The sequence below is a fragment of the Biomphalaria glabrata genome, chromosome 14 (assembly GCF_947242115.1).
Source record: "Biomphalaria glabrata chromosome 14, xgBioGlab47.1, whole genome shotgun sequence".
Lineage (NCBI taxonomy): Eukaryota > Metazoa > Mollusca > Gastropoda > Planorbidae > Biomphalaria > Biomphalaria glabrata.
The window spans coordinates 30,058,593-30,082,616 of NC_074724.1; the positions used below are offsets into that span (position 1 = coordinate 30,058,593).

General features: G+C 34.9%; 2 protein-coding genes across 3 annotated transcripts in view; one reads left to right on the top strand and one right to left on the bottom strand.

Moving 5' to 3' along the window:
- Positions 1–8,704, top strand: part of LOC106066050 (uncharacterized) — a 36,951-nt gene extending 28,247 nt beyond the window's left edge. For both annotated transcript variants that reach the window (XM_056009758.1, XM_013225020.2), the window contains exons 3-4: positions 2,679–2,822; positions 4,664–8,704. In XM_056009758.1, the coding sequence (XP_055865733.1) occupies positions 2,679–2,822; positions 4,664–4,863 (344 nt within the window). In that variant the 3' untranslated portion in view covers positions 4,864–8,704. The remainder of the gene's footprint in view (positions 1–2,678; positions 2,823–4,663) is intronic.
- A 3,145-nt stretch (positions 8,705–11,849) lies between these two features.
- Positions 11,850–24,024, bottom strand: part of LOC106066052 (hemicentin-1-like) — a 73,090-nt gene continuing 60,915 nt past the window's right edge. Inside the window, exons 62-72 of the mRNA XM_056009879.1 lie at positions 23,694–23,862; positions 22,925–23,055; positions 21,423–21,612; positions 20,696–20,754; positions 20,276–20,458; positions 19,410–19,496; positions 18,272–18,391; positions 18,032–18,089; positions 14,318–14,374; positions 13,958–14,044; positions 11,850–13,079 (exon numbers count right to left, since the gene is read on the bottom strand). Of these exons, the coding sequence (XP_055865854.1) occupies positions 12,923–13,079; positions 13,958–14,044; positions 14,318–14,374; positions 18,032–18,089; positions 18,272–18,391; positions 19,410–19,496; positions 20,276–20,458; positions 20,696–20,754; positions 21,423–21,612; positions 22,925–23,055; positions 23,694–23,862 (1,298 nt within the window). The 3' untranslated portion in view covers positions 11,850–12,922. The remainder of the gene's footprint in view (positions 13,080–13,957; positions 14,045–14,317; positions 14,375–18,031; positions 18,090–18,271; positions 18,392–19,409; positions 19,497–20,275; positions 20,459–20,695; positions 20,755–21,422; positions 21,613–22,924; positions 23,056–23,693; positions 23,863–24,024) is intronic.

Here is a 24,024-nt window from a genome sequence, read left to right on the forward strand (position 1 = left end):
CAATTTCATTTTCAACGGGACGGCGTCTAATTAGAAAACAAACAAACAATTAAAAACAAAAATGAATAGACATGAGCTTGTTAAGTATGCGGCTGTACGTCTCAGCTGCGGTGAAACTGGCTTGGCCTCCCCTACATCACGTTTGCCTCGGGCTGGACAAAACATTCGCGTCTGTTTAAACAAAATAGATGCAGTGGGGAAAAAAAAAAGTATGAATTTCATGGGCAGTAATTGCTTGGTTGAAAAGAAATAACAGTAGTGTCCCTTACTTTCTTCAACAGTGCAAGCTGTTTTTTTTTTTATTCTGTAAAGATGTTAAATACGTGTGACTAAGACATGTTGGGTTTATATTACTATTTGTAATCTTTTTGGTACAAGGTGTCTTGACCTCCAATTACACAATTTTTCTACCTGCGAACCATTTCACATATTTGTAGTACTTGAGAATGGGCATTGATAAAGTCAAAGTATTCTGTATCATCAAATTCAACAATCCTCTAGTCATAGGTGTTCTCCAGTGAGGTACAGGATCCTAGTTTACAAAAAAATTTGATTGTATGGTAATATATTTGACAGCACAGACATAGGGAGGAGCAAAACATATCTGGTCTGGACCTACACAACACTCTAGGCAATGGAATGTTGTTTGTATGATGGGATATGTGCGATATGATCTGTGTGATGTGATCTGTGTGATATAATCTGTGTGATATGATCTGTGATGTGTTTGTCCAGGGTGACATAATGGTGTGGTATAATATGATCTGTGTGTGTGATGTAATTTGATCAGTTATGGTGTTGTGCTATGAATTTTAATGATGTGTAATATTTGTATGATGTGTCTGTGATATCATGATATGATCTTTATGATTTGATATGATCTGTTTGGTGTACTTAAGTGTTTTGGATGTGATGTTTTAACATTTGGTTTGTAATGGTGATTTCACATTACCGACATTGTAAAAGGTGCTGGTACGCTGTACCGGTGTGTACCATTACAAAAGAAAGCACTGTATGTATATATATATATATATATATATATATATATATATATATATATATATATATATATATATATATATATATATATGGTAATGGATGAATAATTTCCAAGTTTTGTCCATAATGTTTAAGACTCACACCAGACCACTCTTGAAGACAATGTATAAATATTTGCACTTATCACTTGCCCCAGTCATCTCCCTTCTCCTTCTATCTATCATCCACACCCATCCCTTCCTTCTGGGCATGATGAGGTGTATCCAGTTACACCAAAGTATATACACTATACAGCCCACACCCTCAGCAACTCAGTCATTCACCAAACTTTCAGAGTTTGACTTGATGGCTCTCACTCAGCCCTCAAGCTGTGCCCCTTTTATTGAATTAGAACACGAAGAGAATTTGTGTCCCTTTAATGGCTCAATCTCTCAGAGGATTGAGCAGTTGTGCCCCCTTTTAAATCCACCCAAGACTTGTGATGCACCTGACCCATCATTTCATGTTATGTCAGTACTTGATGTGCTGGTCTCCACATCACCACTGTTTCTATTTTGTCCTCACCAGGATCTTTACCTGACCTGCATTCTGTGTATGCCTACATACATTGCCTTACAACCTTTCAAACTAAGGGATAGGAAACTTGTGTAATAGTAGACATACCATTTTATTTTCTGTCTGTTGTACATTCACCTTATAATATTTCAATCCATCCTTTCTAATAATGTGCTAGCCATTTGTAGTGAAATAATATGTTTAAAAAACTTTTTGCTCTGAACATCTGCATTTTGTTTCATATGTGCTGTAAGCCTAATAGCATTCACTTTTTTAACTCTTTATCTCCATATTTATTTTCTGACATAATTGTTCATTTTTCACATTTGTGCTTTCTACCCAGTCATGATTAAACTTTTTTGTTTGTAATCAGAAAACCTTAGTTTTGGTATAGAATTATAGGAGAATGCATGCTCTTTTTTTTATAATACTAAATAAGTTTATAAAACCAAAAATTAATTTAATTTAATGGGGCCAAATCAACAATACTATCGTTAATTAGGAGACAAAGAGTTAAATAGTTACGTCTCCATTTTATTTTAGGTACTTACTATTGTTAACATAATCTTTATTGTTTAAGAAATAGCTTTGAAATGTATACAATAAATGAAAGGAAAAACCAAGCTTATGTTAAAAAAAAACAAGAACACAAAAGTTTTTCTTAAATAATTAAAAACAATTTTTTTTATTGCAATATGACAAATTTTGCTATTTTTTTGGTTTTGGGGATAGTGATCTTGATACAAATAAGGAAACAGAGCACTTCTTTTTAGATACATTCTATTGTGGTGGCTCGGTGGTAAAGTGCTTGGCTTCTTAACCAAGGGATTAGGGTTCAAATCTCATTGAAGACTGGTAATTTGAATTCTGTGATTTTTAGGATGCCCCCTGACTTCCCCCAACTTGAATGGGTACCTAACATTTTGGGTGTGGGGGGGGGGGAGTAAAGGCTATTGGTCTTTGTGCTGGCCACATGACATCCTTGTTAACCGTAAGTCATAAAAACAGGTGATCTTTACATCATCTGTCCCAGGATCACATGGTCTGAAAATGTATTTCTGGATTCTTTCTAATTTGAATGTGACAGTATGGTTGTAACTGTTTCTTTTTGGTTTGTATTTCAGAATGGTTCAAAGCTGTCCAAGGTTTGATGTCCTGTGCCATAGCTAGCAGCTTGATTTCACTCATAGTTGGTCTCTTCTCTCTGTGCTGTTCCTGTAAGAACTGCAGCCCTCACCATGCAGCTGGGGTCTTCATTCTGCTCACATGTAAGCCTCCAGTGATTGTAATCATTTTAAAACTTTGTTTTGGTGCTGGTGTTTAAACACTGTATCAGTAGAGTCACCACATCATGACATCTATCATTAATATAATGGATGGATGTCTTTGTACATTCTAGATACAGGGACTAATTTATTCCCACTTGGATATGATGTTCCCTTATGATACACTAGAACATAGGTACTTAAAACAATAATTCTAACTTTATTATTTAGTATTGTTACGAATCTCACTATCCAGGCTCTCTGCAAACTGCACCATACACCACCAACGTAAAGAACTTGACAACTCAGGGCTCCAGAGTAACGTAACACTTTAATAGTTGAATAAATAACAGCCAATACTGCACAATTGTCAACACGTACACTGTACAAATATCTCTCAGGTAACTCTTGCACTGACCTCTCCGTCTCGTTCCGGGCTTGCACTGGGTTCAACAGTTCAGGACTGACTTCACACACTGGGCTCGTTGTGTCGGACTCGATCACAGACCAAGATCAAGACGCCAGTCGTCTCAACTGTACTTGACAGTACTCCGCACTGAACCGTCGTAATGCTCCGTACAGAACCACACCGTTGAACTGTGCTGTAGTCGACCGTGTTCTGAGCTCTGCCGTGAACCTTCTGTCGTGAACCTTGCTGTATTGAGCCCCTTTTCTCAACCGTCTTGACTGCGACACCTCCGCTCTTATATAGGGTCCCTACTGGCCTTCTAGAACCGGACAGAACGCCGCTCGACGTTTCTGGGTGGTCAGGTGACTACAACTCTCGTGACGCTCCTGAGCTCTGTTCACGACGCCGATCCTACTCGAACCTTCATGTTGACACTCGTCTCGGCTCACCGTTGTAACTCATCACGGTTGACCGCTTGTCTAGCTCTGGCCTGGGGCGATTTGCGTCGGCTGACTACACTCACACCACTAACCCCATCTGTGCCACCACCAGGTTTATAACACTGCCCCCTCCTTAGATCTGTCCGTCCCGGACATAATCAACATCATGACATTGGCTGTAAAGTTTCATCGCTGCAGGCGGGGGTCGATCAGTGGCAGTTAGCTCGCCTCTTGTGCTTGATTGAGCCATCCATGTTACAGTCAGCAATGTTCGCTTCCTTCTTCTCCTCCAATTGGCCTTCACCTAGTTGCATGGACGTCTTGCGTCTTGGATAGTGAGATTTGTAACAGTATGAATAAGCACAGCATTTGTTCTGAATACAATATCCAATGTTATAGAATTAAATTAACTAAGATAATGGAAGAAACCTTTTAAGTTAGAATCACTTTATCAACTCCTCTCCAGGATTATTATCTCCCTTTTCAAACCCATATATATCTTCAAAAGTGAAAAAAAAAGCAAATGACATTAATTGATAAGTTACTGCTTAATAGGCATTGATTAAAAAAAATATATTTTTTTTTTGCAAATTTTTTTTTATTGCTAACACTTACTGTGACTAGATATTTGCTAAGGCAGATGACTTAAGAGATTCTATAGTGAGGGTTATATTAATGTCAGGCATGATAATTTGGGCTTTGGTCTTAGAAAGGTTTTAAGAAGGGTTCTTGTCTAACTTCTGCTGTCTTACATGATTTGCATTTCTGTTAGAGGAATGTCTCTGTACTGAAGTAAAGAAGTGAAAATGGCCTACTTTACACTTGTGTATGTTATCTACCTGTCAGCTCACCTTTTATTTTGTCTTCTGTATGTTATATTTACCTGTGAGCTAACCTTGTACTTGCTAACTCAATTAATATTTCTTTTAATGATTATTACATTAAGAAAACGTTTAAATTTTATTTTAAGACATTTATTTGCTTTGTGTTCACAGTTATGTTGGTCACCACAGCTGTGTGTTTGTTTGGGGCTAAAGGTCATCTAGACTATGACATGAAGGTGGTCACAGATGACACCAACCTAACTGTGTCTATCTACGGGTGGAGCTTCTGGGTGGCAGTGGGCGCCGCAGGGATGGCCTTGATTTCCAGCTTCCTGTACCTCTGTGTTGGGCGTCAGGACGAATATGTTTAGTCCATATGTTCTTCCATGTTCTTGTCCGTGTTAATATAAAATTATTTGTACACACATTAGAGAACTTGTATAGATTTTGTTTATATATTTATAAATATACATTTGACATTTCTGTAAAAAAAAATGAAAACAACTTTTCTCCTTTCCTACACTTCAAACTATTTCTGTTTGAAATGGTACAAAATGTTTCAGTGTGGGGCAAAGGGAGGGATATTGTCACACATAAAATATGCTAGCTATCTCCCTCCATCTTTATTAACATCCCCTGAAGAAGTCATTTCTATTTTAGTATAAGCCTCACTCTACACCATCAAGTTTAGTTTATAAAGAGTCAGTGAAAGATGTGAATTTATTTTTATGCACATCCTGCAAGAGTAATACTTTTTGAATAGCCCACGGGGAGGTAACCGTTTTAGTGCAGTGCGTTCTCATTGAGGGGAAGTAACTGTTAATGCTAGCGGTTACTTATTTTAACAACATTATTTAAGTTGGAACTCTTTGTAAATGTTACACCTGGGTAGGAAGATAGTTTTGTAAACCAACGCCGGCACATAGGCCTAGAAGTTGTAAGAATTAAAGAAATGTACTGTGTACTGATTATTTGGAGTTGATGTGCATAAATAACCTATGAAGCCGAGGTGGTCAGGGAATCTTCAATTATCAGGAACAAATTGTCATTCATTCACCAACCCATGCTTGTTACAATCATCCTCATCATTATCTCTGCCTGTGGTCCCATCAGGTGCATAGGCCACCAACCAGCTTCCTCCAGGCATCTCGGTTCTGCTGTAAAATGTTTTGAAATATATATGCGTGCATAACATGTATGTTTTACATTATCACTCACTTGATACAAGGCACATATGATCTGATAGAAAAAAAATTATTGAGAAACACATTGCTCCTAGCAATTTTTTTGTATTCAATTTTACTGTGGGGCTGTAGTTTGTCATTATGCAGAGAGAAACTGCACCTTTCTATCACACTCTGGGGCTCTAGTTTTTTTTTCAAAATGCAGAGAGAAACCTTTAACCTCTCTATCATACTGTCAGGCTGTAGTTTGTCAACATGCAGAGATATCACACCTTTCCACCACACTAGAGATTTTTGTCATTACTTTAATGAGGGACCACTCTATCTAAAGGCTAGCAGCTCCTAAAATGAATTCTACTGTACACATTATATGCAGCTGTTGTTTTTTTCACCAATGATATTGCTTAATGCTGTAATGTTTATCTCACACATTTGATTTTTAAGGTTGATGTCAAATTTTATAAAGTTGATTTAGTTGAAATGTTGCAATAGAATTTTTATGGTTTGGTTTTAACTTCATGTATCTTATTTTAGTCAGCATATGTTTCATATTCAATTATGAGGATTCAGTCAAGAAAGTTTAATTTCCATTTTTATTATTCTGCTCAGACCAAGGAGTAGTCAATATGTAAAGATTTGATAACAACACAAGGTATTGTTTGTTTACACGTTTTTTTTTAGATCTTAATGTGTCTTAAAGAAAAGATTTATTTTTATTTTGTATGTTTTAAAGAATTCATACTCCGGGCTATCTGTGACATAATGCTGAGTCTTTAACTACTGTGAATGAAAGTTTTTTTGTGTGCTTGCACCATGTCTATCATTCCGACCATAAATAATGGCCAGGCTTTGATCTCGTTTCTATAAACTGAACCATGTTCAAATACTGAAGGAGGCCAACATTCAACATGTCCAACTATCCATGACATAGCATTCATTTTTTATTATAAGCTGTTGCGTTACAGTGCTTACTATTAACATTATAATTAGCATTGTATTTCTACCTATTGGTGCTGGCCATCAGTTGATCAATAAATTAATAAGACTTGTAATTATTTGGTGTCAGATAGTTTAACATTCAAACTGTGGCACATATATTTAAAAAAAAACTCAAATGTATTGGACTTTGAACTCAAGGCTCAAAGTTTCTAAGTAATAATAATCTTTTTGTTTTATATTATTCCCAAATGTTTGTCCTAAATACAGACTTTTTTTTACTTGAGTGAATTACACATGAGATTACTCCTCAAGATTTGTGTACTAGTCAAAGCTGTTTGTGATGGTTTGTCATTACTACTACAATACATCTACATCTACACTTTGCGAGTGCCATTCTGATTGAGAAATCAAAAGAATTAAGAGAGGATTGAATGGATGCTGTTTAGTCAGGACTGGGTTTAGACTTGATAAGCTTCATATGCTATTGGAGATAGGGGACCCAATGTAATAAACATAATAAATTTTTTCCTTTGACCTTTCATCAAAATGATTGAGAATATTTCTAGAACTATTTTTGAGGGGCCCTCAAGCGAGCAGTTTCCCTAAGCTAATGTGGCCTAAAGGTCACTTCAACTTCACGTTTCTCTTAGTCTTTTGTAGCGTTGGGGCACCACACAAGAACTGTCTTTCTCCATTCTTCTCTGTCCTTTGCCTTGGATAGAAATTCATTCATTTACAGGCCTGTCCATTCTATGATGCTGTCTTCCCATCGCTTTCTCTATCTTCCTATTCTTCTTCTTCCTGGTACTGTTCCCTGAAGGAAGGTCTTTGTGAGCCCTGAGGACATTGTGTTGTGAGTTGGAGTTTATGTTTTTTTGACAAAGGTTAGTAGGCCATCATGGGGTCCAATTGCTGTATTCATCCTGTTTATTCCTCTTCATTCTTGATGTGGTCTTTGACACCTAAAATGTTTCTGTTGCATCCTAGTTCCACTGCTAGGATGGTCTATAGGTAAATCAGTTAAAATCCAGTACAGTTTGTCCCATTCAAGTCTGAATCTAATTTTTGTGCATGTGTGTTTGAGATTGTTTTATTTCTTGCCCTTGGTTGAATGATTTGTTGAGCTGTAGGATGAAGTTGAATGTGCTGTTTGGTCAATGAGGTTTTTACTGCATGCCCCACACACTTGTTGTCTTTACACAGCCTCTTCACACTTTCTTCTCTTGTGGAAGTTTGAACTTGGGTTGACAGGATTTCTTTATGTTTGAAGAATGACAGCCTACATTGTGATGCCAAGAGAAACCTGAAAGCTAACTCTGATATTAATTGTATGTTTTATGGACTTATGATATTATTGAGGCTTTTCTGTTTAATCCTGTTTGTTTGAATGACTTGACGCCTTGATGAAATGGCAGCATGGAGTTTTTCACTTTCTAGGATGTTGCTGTGTAGCTATGGACTTTCTTTGTCTCTTCATGGTTGGGAAACAAAACAACATACCAATGTTTTTAACTACAATAAAAAGATGCATTGGCAGCAGATGAGTTGGCAGCTTTAGTGAGCATTCACATTGTCTCTGTACTGTTTATCTCACAGCTAAGTGAATTAGTTCTTTTTTTTTCCTTGTGTGGACTTTGATGTGCTGAAACTTCAAAACATTATTAATATATATATATATATTTTTTGGTTTCATTTATCACTGTCACAAGTGTCATATGTAAATACTGAACTTTCAAGTTATTAGATAATTACAACTTTTGTTACAAAATTTTAGTGATGGATAGGACATTTTTCAAATGTACATCTATACTGTATTTATTTTTTGTTTAAATATTTAAACTCTTTGTCAATATATTTGTTAAAAACAAAACAAAAGCAATTTTAAAATAAAGTTTGACTTAAATGACTAAAATATTCATATTTTAATAGCTTATTTTGTTGTACATACACCTTTTGAAACTGTATATATTTATATTTTGTACATGTATTTATTGTCCAGAAATGCTATTCTACAATTCTAATCTTAAACTGTCTTCTAAAACTCCAGATATTTATCTGAAGGTCTAAACACCCAAATCTTTTTTTTTTTCCTCGGCATGGAAACTTCAAATAAGTAAAAAGCCTTAGATGAAGCAAATTGTTTTTGGCCATTGTGGTGACCACACAATACTTATGTATAGGCTGAATATATATAGGTGAGCATCTGCTCTATGGACCTGTCACAGTTTTGATTAGATTTTTACTTGATACACAGAATCCTTGCTCTATTGTATATCTGTCTATAATTTTGAAAGGATGCTTGGTCAATATATGTCACCCTCTAGGTGGTCAAGGGATTAGTTCCCCAGACCACCATGGTACAGATGTAGGTTCCAATGTCTACTTCCATATATCACATTCCCCTTCTTTAACAAGCTATTACTTTACTGAGCATAAAAAGGATAAAGAAAAGCCTTAAAGCCATTAAAACAAAATGTAATTTATTTTTGCTTATGCATTATTCTTATGCGCACCTTTATTAGAACAAAAACTTGTGCTACTAAATAAGAATAATTGCAATGTTCTATATTATTTCAAATTCTCCAACAAAGCCATTTTAGTACCCATGTGTACCATATCACTTTGACTCTGTGAGAACTGAGAAGTAATCGATTATGTTTAAGTTATTTATGAAGTCTTTTAGCTGATCTGATACTTTCAAATCAATCTGTTGTTTCTTGTGTGTATTTAATGTACTGTGAGAATGGGTCATGTTGTTATTTTCCCTCTAAATCCAAGTCAGAACCCAATGTTGATTTAATGAAAAAGAAATGCCTAGAATAGTGTGGCCTTGGTCACTTGATGATATGTTGCCTTTTGTCAGATTGGCTTGTAAGCTTGTTATTTGTTTCATTTGAATGTAATGAGATTTAGTCTAGAAGAGTCGTAGACTGAACTCCTACCGAAATGTTTATGTACATTGACATCTATATATATATATAATAGTAAGTAAATACATTGGTAATGGGTGTCCACTTATAATAATGTATGGCTCATGTGATGAGCCAATTATATACCTTTTGATAACAACTCCATACTTATAAATCACGACTGTTTCCTCATTGTTTTGATATTGTTCCCTTCTGTATGTTGGTCCAAGTCTATTTTTTTATTTCACTTATTAAACTTTTTTTGTTCAACCCAGTTATGAAGAGTGTTATTATTTATTTTAATTGTATGTGTGCTGGTAAGAATATTTTTAATTTAATTGCAACATTTTAATCAAGTTTCATCATAAACCACAGTGTTTTTAAAAGAGGCAAAATAACATTGCCTTGCCTGGAAAATCTGTTTTTAAAAAACGTACACACTTAGATCCCTCCATGGGAGTCAGTCTTCTGACAGTCGCCAGTTCTGTCAGCAGCCTCTTCTCAAAGTCCTGCTTGTGCTTTCCATGCGTAGGCCGTTAGCGTGTTAGATTATTTTGTTTGATGCTGTTTCAGTCGCAAATGAAGTTTTATTGGAAGGAGTCGAAGATGATGTTAAGGTCATCTGTTTCTGTGGCCCAAGGTTGTCCCATATGCTAGGACAAATTTGTACAAATACTCCTTCTTCCCTAGTGCTATTAGAGCATGGAATGGGTTGCCTGAGCTAGCCAGGAAAACCAGCGACTTGGCAGAATTTAAGTCATTGGTTAATATGCATGACGCGTAGGACGTAATCATCTTCTTTTTTGAAGTAACGTCTGTATTATATAAGATAAGAGGGTGTCATGTGGATCAACAACCAACTGCTTTTTCTTTTCCCCAACTAATAGCAGGTACACATTAGAGCTGGGTGGACTTCCTAAGTATCCCAAAATTAGAAATCCCAGTCTGTTTGGAAGCCAAGCTTTTCACCACTCTGCCACTGTGCCTCCGTGTATGTTTTTACTTTCTTTACACCTTCTTCAATGCTTGAAAACAAGAAAAAAGACTGATTTGGATGTCTATTTACATAGGATCCTAATGACAGCTATCAGTTGTTCTTTGCACCCAATTGTGCATATATATATATGTGTGTGCTTGAGATTGATCACCATGTGATTACTTGTGATTTCATTTCATTGTTGAATGGTAAACTTCCCTCTGAGAAAAAGATTTTACTTTTAATTCACCTCTGTGTATTGAAACATATGGAAGCAATCAAATTGTGCCCTTCAGTGGAGGCCCAGGCAGAATAATCCGCTTGGCTGATACTGGATTAACTGTTGAGCCCAGTGGAGTGTATGGTTGGTAGAGCTCAGCACTTGTCATTATAGGTGCAGGAATGCACTTAGAAACTACATTATCTCATGTATTATTTTCAGTCAAGTTTGCTCCCTTGGCTGTAAATCTAAATATAGCCATGAGCCTGCAAGTTTGTAATCTAAGTTTGTTGAATTGAGTTGCAGCTACGATGTGACTGTTTTGTTTAAATCTTTTGGTATATTAGTAAAAACTCGAAAAGATCTTCCTTCAGGGAACAGCACCAGGAAAAAGAAGAGGCAGACAGCGAAAGCGATGGGAGGATGACATGGAGGGGCCTGCCATTGCCAAGGCAAAAGACAGGAATGGAGAAAGACATGTTGTGCCCAAACGGTCCAACAGACTATAAGGGATAGATGACAGTGTGAGTGAGTAAAAACAAATGATACTTATGAGTAAATGGAAAAGTCTAGAAAGCTGGTCTTGGAAGCATCTAACAATCCTAGTTTTACATGCAGTACTAGTAATGTAGCATTTTAAATCTATATGCTTTTCAATTCTTCCACCCATCTTCCAAAGACAGTTCTAACCACACTCTACCAAACAGGAAACATTAAAGGACATTTCAAAGTTAATTCTTGAAAAGAAAAAAGTAACATCATAAGTTAAAGTTTTAGTTTATCACAGAAGCTTTCTTTATTCAGAATACCAGTTTACATTTTACAAGAGTCAGTGGCCAAACATTGGACCACAAAATGAATAACAATTCAAGAAATTTATAAAATACACAAACAATTGATTTCTTTTTCATTCCAGAAAGACTTGTGGATATGGCAAATATTAAATAAAAACTGAGACAAAGCCACAGAAATTAACACAACAAAAAAAATATTTTTTTTTATGTAATTTAAAGCATGTGCCAAAGGCTGCGGAAAGAAACAGATTTTGTTTAAAACATTGAACTAAGTTTGTTTGTTCTGAAGTGTACATCATATGTATTCACTTGTTTGTTTAAATCATCAGCACCCCAATGCTAGTCAATCCTGGAGCGTATTGAATTATCAGGAAATATCTTTATTTTTCCATTCAATTGCAAATCTACATTTAGTCCCAAGCTGAAGGTTTAGGAAACAAAGACACTTACACAAACATGTTGGACAGTTATTTCTATTTGTCTCGAATACACACAATTGTTAGGAGCACCTAGAGTCATGCCCCTTTATATCTAGTTTTGTATGGTAAGAAATACATGGACACATTTTGATATTTGGCACAAAAATAATTTTGGCATGAACGAATGTAATTAAGAAACATGTCATATTAATGCATTATGTCTGCCTCAATATGAAAGTCTGGTGAAGGTAGGAAACATGTGCATAGAAGAAAACAGTTGGCATAAAACATTCACACTAAGAGAGACAATAAACTTTTATCACAATATCTTCTCTTCATCTGAATCCAGCAAGTGTCACATTATTTGCAGTGGCATCAACTACTTCCTTGGTACCATTGGACCATCTGTAGGAAGTAGGAGCAGGGATGTCTGCTACTTTAGGAAACATATGCATAGATTTGATATAAAGCAATTTGATATAAGACATACAAGTCACTTGTAAATGGACTGACATTAAAATGTACAATTATTATTATAGAATTATTTTTTTTACAAATATTATGTTTCTAATTTAATAAATTAATGGCTACTTTAAATAACAATACAAAAATATAAATAGCTTTTATATCACTGTAATAATTAAATATATGTAGCATCACTTTATAGTTCAATATCAGATAATAGTCAATAAATGATCTAAATGATATTAGTTCCATAGCAATAGATCATGAATGTAAGGATGCCCAGAGACACCTAACATATCAAAGAAAGGCAAACATTTTAAAATTCACTATACACAAATAATAGCTTATGTTTTAAGTTATTAACAGCTATTTGCTTGTTTCATAAACTGTTTGACATGAAAACCTAAAACTTAATGGCCAATAAACCCAGGATAGAAAACTGTAGACAAACAGCTGTAAAGATATTGTGTCAAGTATGTTCCCATTGAAAATGTTGTCTGAATTAATAGAGACTTGACAATGTTTTAAGCTGCTGATGTGTTGGTTGTAGCCCCATCCAAGTGTGCAGTCGTGGGTGGCGGGCTAACCTTGCCCTCATCAGAACCATTCTCTGTTAATATTTTTTCATCTTCTTTTTTACTTTTGGGTTTTCTTTTCCTTCTTGATCTTCTTTTTCTTTCACTGGGGATAGAACGAAAAGTTAAAATAACTCTCTCTCTTATTGTCTTTAAAAATATAAATGCAGAGCTTGTTTAACTTAAGGCACTAAAAACAAACAGAAGAGGTTATGAATGGCTTTGTCAGTCAGTTAGAAAAGTTCCTAAATTTCAGATACTAAATTTGAATCCCAACTCAGCCAATAAAGATTTATTAAAAGAAAATAGAATGGAATGGGTTGCCTAAATAAGCCAGGAAAACCAATGACTTATCAGAGTGTAAGTCACTGATTAACATGCATGACTAGATTGACACATGAAATGCATGGGATGTAATTATCTTCTTCTTATGAAGTAGTGTCTGTAATGTATTTGATAAGATTTTCTTGGCCTGTCTCTGTACTACTACAGGAGTAGTGGAAGCCATACATAGACCCACTCAACACACATTCAGCTCCTGATGGTGGCAGCATTAAAACAAATATAAATTATTACTGATTCCGTGGACAGAGGTGATGCTGACATTTTCTGATTCTAATGAAGAGACTTATTGTGTATGTGTGTCTCTGCACTCCTGAGCATTAATTAACCTTCATCAAAGATAAAGATAGGACAATTAAAAAAAAAGCTCTTTAAAGTAAATGTCAAAGATTAAATATTTTTTTTTTTCTACTAGAGAACATTTGCACTTTGTCATATATGTAAGTGCATATGTGGCAATGAAAATATCAGTTTGGCAGAATTTAAGTCATTGCATGACTGAATGCATCACGCTTAGGACGCAATCATCTTCTTTTTTGAAGTAACGTCTGTATTATATAAGATAAGAAGATAAGATTGGTTTAACGTGTGCCATTTGTCATAATATCTGTAAAGTCAATGCAAACATACAACAATCATTACCCATAAAACTTTGCTGTAGCAGCCTCAGCAGCAGGGTCAATTGGAGGAAGGTAGTGTGGTCTAGCCCCTGTTCTCTCTGGGACAGAGCTAGAAAAAAAAATGAAACATGATTTACTTCATAAATTTTAAATGAATGTACATGCTATTTGTACACACTTCCGACTTCATGGCACTTATCCACACTTGTGATTTCTACCCTAATTTCTGATTTCATGCGATGATTATTTAATTAAGCACTTATATATTGTGACAAGTTTCTGTTCATTTAGTTGGCTGGTACACTAGAAATTATTAGATGCATTTAATTTCCAACTGTTTTATTTAAATTGGAATATATTGAAATATTAAAAGTTCACTTACATAATCCAACTGCCAGCAGCTAATGGATCAACAGGTTTAGACGCTGGTTCACTTAAACTAGTAAGCAAGAAAGGGATTTAAAACAAGAATTTAATTTCAGAGACATATTGGATTTAAAACAAGAATAACAAACAGAAATCTCAGGTCCAACTAAAGTGAGGAAAATAATGTTATATAGTTAACTAATAATTTAGAATAATTGATATGATATGATCCAACTTCCAGTTTAGGATTTAATAATAATAATCATAATTAGGCTTGTCTTCAAGTCTGGAGATTAATGAGGAGTCCAGTTGAAAAGGCACTCAGCCCATAAGTTTTGAGGGCAATAGCACAGCAAGACGAGAAATTGGGCACACTGCAGGGCCAGCCTTATAGGAATAGGCAAACTAGGCAGCTGCCTAGGATCTTTAATTGGTGGGGGCCACGCACTAGACTAAAAACATTGTGAGACTAGTATCAAATCTCAAATATAGTAGAGCACTAGGTCTCTAAGTCTTCTTGCTTAGCTCTAAGTCTTACTATGACCCAATGTTTATTCGTGAATGTTTAAATCTGCTTGTTAGACTACTTATTTTAGAAGACATTTTTTTTAATAAACTTCACGCGGCTATGCAGCCCAAGTAGTTAATATAGCTAACTAATAATTTTGGACTATTAATTTAGGATTGTCGATATAATATAGTTGACATATTAATTTAGAAAGTTAATGAAGTCGTACAAGAAAGATGATGCCTATTATAAGCTATCCTGACAAGATCACCATCTAATCCAGTGTTTCTCAAACTTTTTTGTATGGCGGCACAGTAAAAAAACTACAAAAATTTCGCGGCACACCACGAAGAGCAACAGTTGTTTTATAATAAAAAAGAAAAAAAGATTTTACCTTTTTTAAGTATCACATTTAATGTGAAGGGTGTGCCTGTTTTTGAGAGCAAATTCGATCTAATCGAGGCTCCAGAGCCGACAAACAAACTCGCATTTCATCGTCTATTGTAAGAAGTCTCTCTCTTTTCTTAGACTTGATTTCAGTCAGTGCTGAAAATCCAAACTCACAAAACCATGAAGATGCAAATGGAAGAATTATTTTGATTGCTTTTAAACTGATTGCAGGATATAACTTGTTGATTGAAATCCAAAAGACATCCAGGCTTTTCTCGGCAAAACTTGACTTAAGAACTGCATCGTTTTTTAAATCTATGAGCTGCTCTGCTTCTTCAGTTGTCAGATTTGTAGCTTCATTGTTTCCAAATGGATAGCTGACCCATCCATATTCATTACTTCCAATTGTTGGAAAGTAATGCTGCAATGCTGACTGCATGTGTGTCAAAGTGTCCAGAATTTCGGAGCTGATTTCTTCATTTGAAGTAGGCCTACATTCATTGTAAGTAGGAAAGCAGTCGAAGACTCCTTTCGAGATCTTACTTTGCCACAAAGACAATTTTTCCCCAAATGACTTCAGTTTTGAGGATGCAGTGATGATGGTTTCCGATGGTCCTTGAAGACTTAAATTCAATGAGTTTAATTTATCAAATAAATCAGAGAGAAATGTCACCTTAACCCACCAGATCTCGTCATGAATAGATAATCCAAAGTCTTTTTTTTCAGCCTCCAAGAATGAAATCAACTCGGCCTTGAGTTGGACGACACGCTTTAACACTTTTCCCCTGGAGAGCCAACGAACGTTGGTATGATACAGCAGACATTTGTAGTCTGAGTCCATAGCTTCACAGAGCTGAGAGAAAAGTCGGGATGCAAGTGGTCGAGATTTGATAAAGTTTACAACTTCAATCACTTGATCCAGAACAGACATAAAATCTTTCGGCAAAGATTTGAAGGCAAGAGCTTCTCTGTGGATCATGCAGTGAACAACTAATACATTTGGATTTTCTTGACGCACAAGAGTGACGAATCCCTTTCTATTTCCCTGCATGGAAGGACAGCCATCGGTGCAAATGCTGACACAGTTTTTCCACTGTAGTTTGAATAGCAAAATGTTTTCGTTCACCACTTTGAAAATATCTTCGCCTTTGGTCGTAGTTGGTAAGTCTTTGCAAAATAAGAATTCGTTGACACATTTTTCATCCTTTATGAACCGAATAAAAGCTAGAAGCTGGGCTTTGCCGCTAACGTCAGTGGATTCATCAACTTGAAGAGACCACAGCAGAGACACTTCATCGTCAGTCACGTCGAAGTGTTCGCAGATTTGATCTTGTAAATCTGACGACAAGTCTTCAATTCTGCGCGAGATAGTATCATTTGACAAAGGAACTTTTTTAACTTTTTCGGCGGCATCGGGTCCAAGGATAGTTTCAACAACTATTGCTAAAGCTGGTGCAATGACTGATTCAGCCTCTGTGTGTGCTTTCTTGCGTTTTGCTAATAACTGAGCAACCTTATAACTTGCAATCAATCTCTTTTCTGGCAGCTTTAGGTAGTTCGTAAGTTTCTGAGCTTGTTTCTTGTGTTGAGCCCTGATGTTTTCAAAGTATTCCCTGGGTTGCGCTTTTACAGCTGGATGTTTCGTTTCCAAGTGTCTCTTCAATTTGTTTGGAACAAGTGCCTCATTCGACAGAGTTACATTGCAGATCAGACAGAATGGCAATGGAGCATCTTCAGGTCCAGAAGATATGAAACCATATCCAATGTAATCTTCTTTGTACCTTCGTTTGGTTCCTTGCTTTTCATTTAACGCTTGCGCAGTTTCATTCTTGCTAACGTATTTCTCCATGGATAACAATGAATAATGCTTATTGATAATTTGTTATTATTAAAATTCACCTAAACAATTTACATGAAACACATCGCTTATTATTTGTAATAGTAGGCTAGTAGAGACTAACAAACACTTTCTTGTCTGTTTGAAGTTTAAATGCTGGTTTATTCATGTTAGATCGTCCATATATAAAGGCCTAAAAGGAATTCAATTACCCCCCCCCCCATCTGTTAATGAGCACATTCTTTCGACATGCCAGCATTGTGGGTTACTGGGTTACAATAACAGGACGGGCCTGACAAAACAATAACATTTACTATCACATTATTATCGTAACCAATTCAAGAACTGACGTGAGTCTGCTAAGGCGGCCTACATTCGAGTCATTATAATAATATTTGTATAGTGGACAATGCTATAACCTGAAGAGCTAACAACCCTTTCCGTCACTATGGAGCGATCCACTTCTATTACTGGTCGTTGCAAGTGGGGATGTCATCGCAACGTAAAAAAAAAATTAGTAGTAGGCAGACCTGTGTAACGCTGCACTTGTGGCGTTCTGAAAACTCCCGCGGCACACCTGCAAATCTTCGGCGGCACACTAGTGTGCCGCGGCACACAGTTTGAGAAACACTGATCTAATCTTTCGACTCAGGACCAGACACAACAGAACGAGACAACATATGTACTGGAAGCTCAAAATTGGAGTGTCACCAGAGAATGCTGACCATATCCTTCAAAACTGTTCTCTTTACCATGAAGCCCGAACAAGACACTGGCTCCAAAACACCCCAATAGAAAGAAAACTATATGGAGAGCTCCCTGATTTGGAAACCACTGCACAGTTTATCTCATATATTGGTCTAGTCATCTGAATGCTCCAACATAAAAGTATTTAGGCCAGGAAATATGGAGGGACTTGGTAACACAAAGTGTCACAGCACCTCTATAACAAAAGTAAAGGGGCAAATGAGATGAAAAATAAAAAAATGACTTACGGATTCTCTAATGGCGTGGGCTCAACTTTTTTACTCTTTGCACATTTCTGACAAGCACCTGGTGGATGTAGTTACAATTGTGTAACATTAACAAACAGTCTAAAACACTAATGCTACCACTGTACTTTTAAGTCTAGAATGTAAAAACAGATTTTTTTATTTTAAATGTAATTTACATTTTTTCTACATTGTAAATAATAACTTGTAAGATCCTAATTATTTTGGTAGAAATGTAATTACCTTGTAAACAACAGAATATTAAAAGAAGTATTAAGATGACCAACAGAATGATGACAATGATGACAATCAAGATGATGACTGGGGTGCTCAGTCCACTGCTGTCTGTGCTGCTGCCTGTTTGAAAATTCAGTTCACAGTGACACTTTACAGAAGGACATAAGTTTAAAGAAAAAAATCCCCAACTTTTTAAAAATTAAATGTTTGAGAATAGAAAAACATTTTCAACTATCTAGTGTTTTTTTTTTTAGTTTTCATTTTAGCTATCTAGTTTTCTCTTTTTATTTATTATATATGTATTTGATTGGAATCGTTAACTATTAGGAAAAAATAATGAAAGAAAAATTTTTTTAATTTAAGGATTTTAAAAGTGAAAAGATAATCAAATTTCTTTCTTTTTATCACTAATTAATTGAATGCTTGAAATAAAGAGAACTCACCTGTTTCTGTAAAAGAAGAAAAAAACAATTTTTTTTAAATTTTTAAAATCAGATTTCTAATGATAATTATAGACTAAAATTTACCATAAGTTATGTAGAAGCTAGTAGAGAAACTAGCCAAAGTGTGATGAAACAGAGGATGGATAATGGAGCAATGTGAATGAAGATGTTATTGATATTGTTCTTCCGGGATTAAAGTACACATAATTTACAACTTGCAGTTCTGTGTTGGTGTAAAAAGTAAAGTTCCCTTTTCAGACCTTGCGATCCATAGGGCAGATGATGTTAATGTCATCTGTTTCTTTGGCCAACAATTAATGAGCAGGGTGTCATGTGTCCAGCACAATGACAAACCATCTTTACTTTCACCAACGAAAGTCAAGTACCCATTACATTTGGGTGGACTCAGGGGCCCAATAAAAATCCAGAAATTCAAAATCCCCGTCTTCACCGGAATTTGAACCCAGGACTCCAGGTTAGGAAGCCAAGTGCTTAATGGCTCAATAAAAGCAAATTACAAACAAATAAAAACAATTGCACTTAACACTGCCATTAGATATGTAAAATTAAAAGCACAAACAGAATGTACTAACAAACTTGTAGGTTTAGTGATTCAGACAAACCTGTAGGTTTAGTGATTCAGACAAACCTGTAGGTTTAGTGATTCAGAAGTGCAAACTTCACAAAACTATAGAACTTACTTGGGAAATCTTGTTGTATGTTAAATGTTCTGGCTGGGTTGAGCTCACCCTTGGAGTTGGTAGCAGCACAACTGTACTGAGTGAAATCTGCAGGACAAAATGACAAGAAGAATAAATGCTGTTTAAACTCGTCTCAGTGGCAAGACATTTAGATAGATTCAGGGAGAAATCTGCATGAAAAAACAATGACATTGTTCAAGGAAAACACATTTTAGTTTTTCTCGTATCAAAAAAAGTGATCATTTGCATGTGTAAGTGATGTGATATGCATGACAGCAATGTCAAAACATAGAAATAATTTAATTGACAATTGAAATTGAAGAGCTTTCATAAAGGCAGTGGACACATCTGAGGCCCAAAGAAAAGCCCTTGTTGAAGAAAGGTGCAGAAGACAAAAAAAGAAAACCTTTTTAAATAGATCCCCAGTGGACAATAGCCTTATCTGCATCAGATGTGGAAAAATATGCAAGTTGCAACTGGATTTGCAAAGTCATGTGAAACACTGCACGCATCTTTAATCTTTGGAATCCAAGACATTGCCATGATAATAAAATATATAATTACAATGTTACATGTCATGACAGACTTTTAAATAAATGAAACTATTGGTGTAGTTAATTAGATGGATAGTACTTTATTATAAAAACAAAAATCAACATAAGAAACAATATGTCTTCTTTTTCTCTGATTTCCTCATCACATTCCTGAAAGCATACTGTGCTATTTAAACAAAGCAAATGTAAAGAAAGGGCCGCAACTTAGGGCACAATTTAAGCATTACATCACATCAACATCTCAACACTCATTACAATCCGTTTTTAGTGAAAAACAATTACACCCAATCAAAACATCTTCTCTTGACTCACCTCCATCTGAATCCAGCATCAGTGTCACATTATACGTAGTGGCACCAACTATTTCATTGGTACCATTGAACCATCTATAGGATGTTGGAGCAGGGTTGGCTAGCACTTTACATTCCAACACAACACTAGAAGGGGAAGCAGTTATGATAGTTTCCTGGCCTTTGTCCACTTGAACTGGTGCAACTTTAAGAGTTCAATAGAATAGTTCAATGAGACTTGAAATAAAAAATTTTATTCTTAAGAATTTGTCTGACTCAGTCATATCATTTTGTCTCTGACTCAGTCATACCATATTATTATAACTGTCACTTTCTTGAACTGATTCTTTTTATAGTAAATCATGAGATTTGAAATAAAAATGTTATTCTTAAGAATTTTCCATAAGCCTCCGTTTGAATACTAATGTCTATGTAAACTTACAAGTGATGTTGGGAGTGATGGAAGCACTCTTTGTTCCAACACTGTTTCTGGCACTACATCTGTGTTCAAAAGAGAAAATAAAAAAAATCATTAGCTTATTAGTCTCAGATATTCCTTCTCTAAAACCTAGAAAAAAAAAAAAAAGGAGCCAGCAAGATACATATCAACAAGCAAAAAAAAAAAAAAAAAAAAAAAATTTGTAGAACAACAAAGCTTATCTAAAGGGGAAGAACTCCATCCATAAAACTATATCTACCAAATCATTTCCCTTATTTGGTATCACGCAAAATAATTAATTACCATTAAGTAATTGACTAATTGAGTATTTTTGTTTATTGATTCAGTTTTGTTAGGTACAATAAATAATTGTTTAAAGTATCAACTTGATCGGAGAATGCATGAGGGAGAAATAGTGCTAACAATTATTTTAGGGGACTAAACCCAACATATTTAGAGAATACTGAAGGATTAGTTTTGCTTGTTGCTAATTAACAAAATAATGAATAACCAGTAATTAATTGTCTAATTGGCTACTTTTCTTTATTGATTCATGTCTTGTCTATGCTAATGAATAATTGTGTAAAGTTTCAGCTTGAACTGAGAATTGGTGTGGGAGAAATAACGTGTACCGGTACACACTTTTTATCCGACAGACAGACAGACTTGATATAAGCTTAGTAAAAATGGAACTAAATTGTGTGCATATATTTAACAAATCATCATTTACCTGAATGGTGTAAAGTCATATACAGTGGAACTCAGGTGAGTAAAAGTGTTGTTTAGACTAACTACCAGTGAGCCATTGTACCAGATCAAGTTGGTCACATCTGGGTAGCTTTGTGCTGAGCAGGTCAATACAAACTTCTCATTCAATGACAATTCAGAGGGATTAACAGAGACAGTGACCAATGGGGCATCTAGCAATGCAAAATTGAACAGGTGAAACAGCAAATCAATAGTTAACTCTTTCAGTGTGAATTATTTTGATTGATGGAAAATGAAGTTTCCCAGGAAGAACACAAATTTGCAAGGGAGTCTAGAGTTACTAAAACTAAAGTAACTTTTTTATTTTATTTATAATATTTTATGGTTAAATGAATTGGCTACAAAAGTGTAATAAATAGGATAAATTATTCAAGAAATATTTGTGTTATTAAATTTAAAAATTAGCATGGAAAAAGGCAATATATTTAAAAATGCATTTGAAAATCTATATACTTGAAGATTTAACCTTTTAATTATACATTTAATCCATAAATATTTAAAAAATTACAAAACTATATAAATTTTATGACTTTTAATTTCATAGAAGATCAACAAATGCTGTAAAAAATTGTATTATTGACCTTCTTCGGGTCTTGCAAAATTAACTAAAAAAAAAAAGGAACCACTAACACAAAAGTTGTCTCTTTTTCAAAAAACATGTTGGTCCTGCATCCAATTTACTACCAAAACAAAGAATAACATAAAAAAATAAATATTATATATGAAGTTACCCGCTGACAGTAATGCATCACTAACCAGCGCTACTGAAGTTACTCCCTGAGAGTAACCCTGCACTAAAAGATTTAATCATTGCTCCATTCAAACTATGAACTTAAATTGTTTTTGAAATCTTCTCCTCATCTTTAAATTCAAGCTTCTCTCCCTTACAGCACTGACACATATAAAGTTTTAGAAGGTCAGATGATTAATAAAGGCTAAACATTTCACAATACACAATATATAATTTCATATAAGGCTTGTCTAAGAATCTCACAATCAAGGAAGAGTGTAGCATTAAAATGGAAGAAATATTTGAAAATAAACAACAACAGAGGACTGAAGAATATAACTAGTTAGTACAACTTGAAGTATAAAAAGAGAAGCACAGTCACATAGACTCAAACCTACTAGATTGCTAAATATAAAACTTGGACCTGATGCTACCATATTCAATAATTTTATGAGTTACATATAAGATCATGATTAGAAACAAGAATAACTCAGATTTTAAGATTTAAAAAAAATGCCCTAAAGAAAAAAGCTAGAAAAATATTTTTCCAAAGTATAGTGTATAGCTAAAATATTAATTCCCAATAACTTGTCTTGAAACAAATACTTAGCTGGTAAGTACCACATTTAGAAAAAAACATTTTTTCAAATAAAAATGTAGAGCCTATTCGAACAATAACTTTTCTTCTGCATAAAATTCTAATCTTCTTACACTGAGTTAGACTGTTTACTTACATAGAACTTGTAAAGTTATGTTGGGACCAGTAGCATTTCCCAAATTATTGGCTACTGTACAGCGATATGTAGCAGCATCATTTGGTTGAATATTACTTATAATCAAGCCTGGAAAGGTGGTATTTCCTCCACTATAAGTAAAAAGAACAACAACTTAGCATTATATACATTTCAATACAGTGAGAAATATAATTTTATCAATTAAATTTGTACTTAACAAATAATATCACTTAGGCCTAAACCAAAACTTATATAAACATGACAAAAATAATTCTTTCTCATTGTGCTTAGTTTATTTTAAAGCAATTACTATTATCAACATACATTCATCATGTTAATATATGTTTATACTAGTAGGTCTCTTGAGATAATAGATATATCAGGAAATCAGCACTTTAAAACTTGAGGTTTCAACATGCTGTAAATTTATGTTAGCATTTTAAGCAAAGATAGTTTTCATGCATCACATGCATCTCTATTTCAGTTTTTTTGTGCCAGGATTCATTAAAAAGTGCCAGGATTCATTACAAAGTGTCAGGAGTTTCTGGGGACATTTCATTTATGTGTACATATTTCATGAAGCACAAACTGGGGTTTCTGTTTATAGCTTTTGCAAGATAGGATTCGAACATCTCAAGCCCTCACTCAAATGGCATTTGATGTTGATGTGTAGGTATTTTATTTCCTGCCAGCCTGAATTGGTTTTCTTACTAATAGATAGAACAAAAACCAAACAGGAGACATTCAGACCTAATGAAGAAACAGCTACCTGAAACGACCTCCAATAGAGACAGTGGACTTCTGACCTGTAGTGAGATTCACCTTCTCCCATAAGACAAAATTGAGTGCTGGATTGGACTGCACCTCACATGGAATAGTTTGAGAACTACTTTCAGAAGCATTCACGTTTTGCTGCGGAGTAGTGACTTTAGGGACATCTTTAAATAGAAAAAGAAAACAGGACAAAAATGAGTATGTCTTGTACAGACAATCACAGGATAAACAAGGGGAAAAAATCAAGCATCAGAAAGAGTGAAATGATGAGCAGCACATGTAAATGGTCAAATAAATGACATGATAGATATAGAGCTACTTAGATC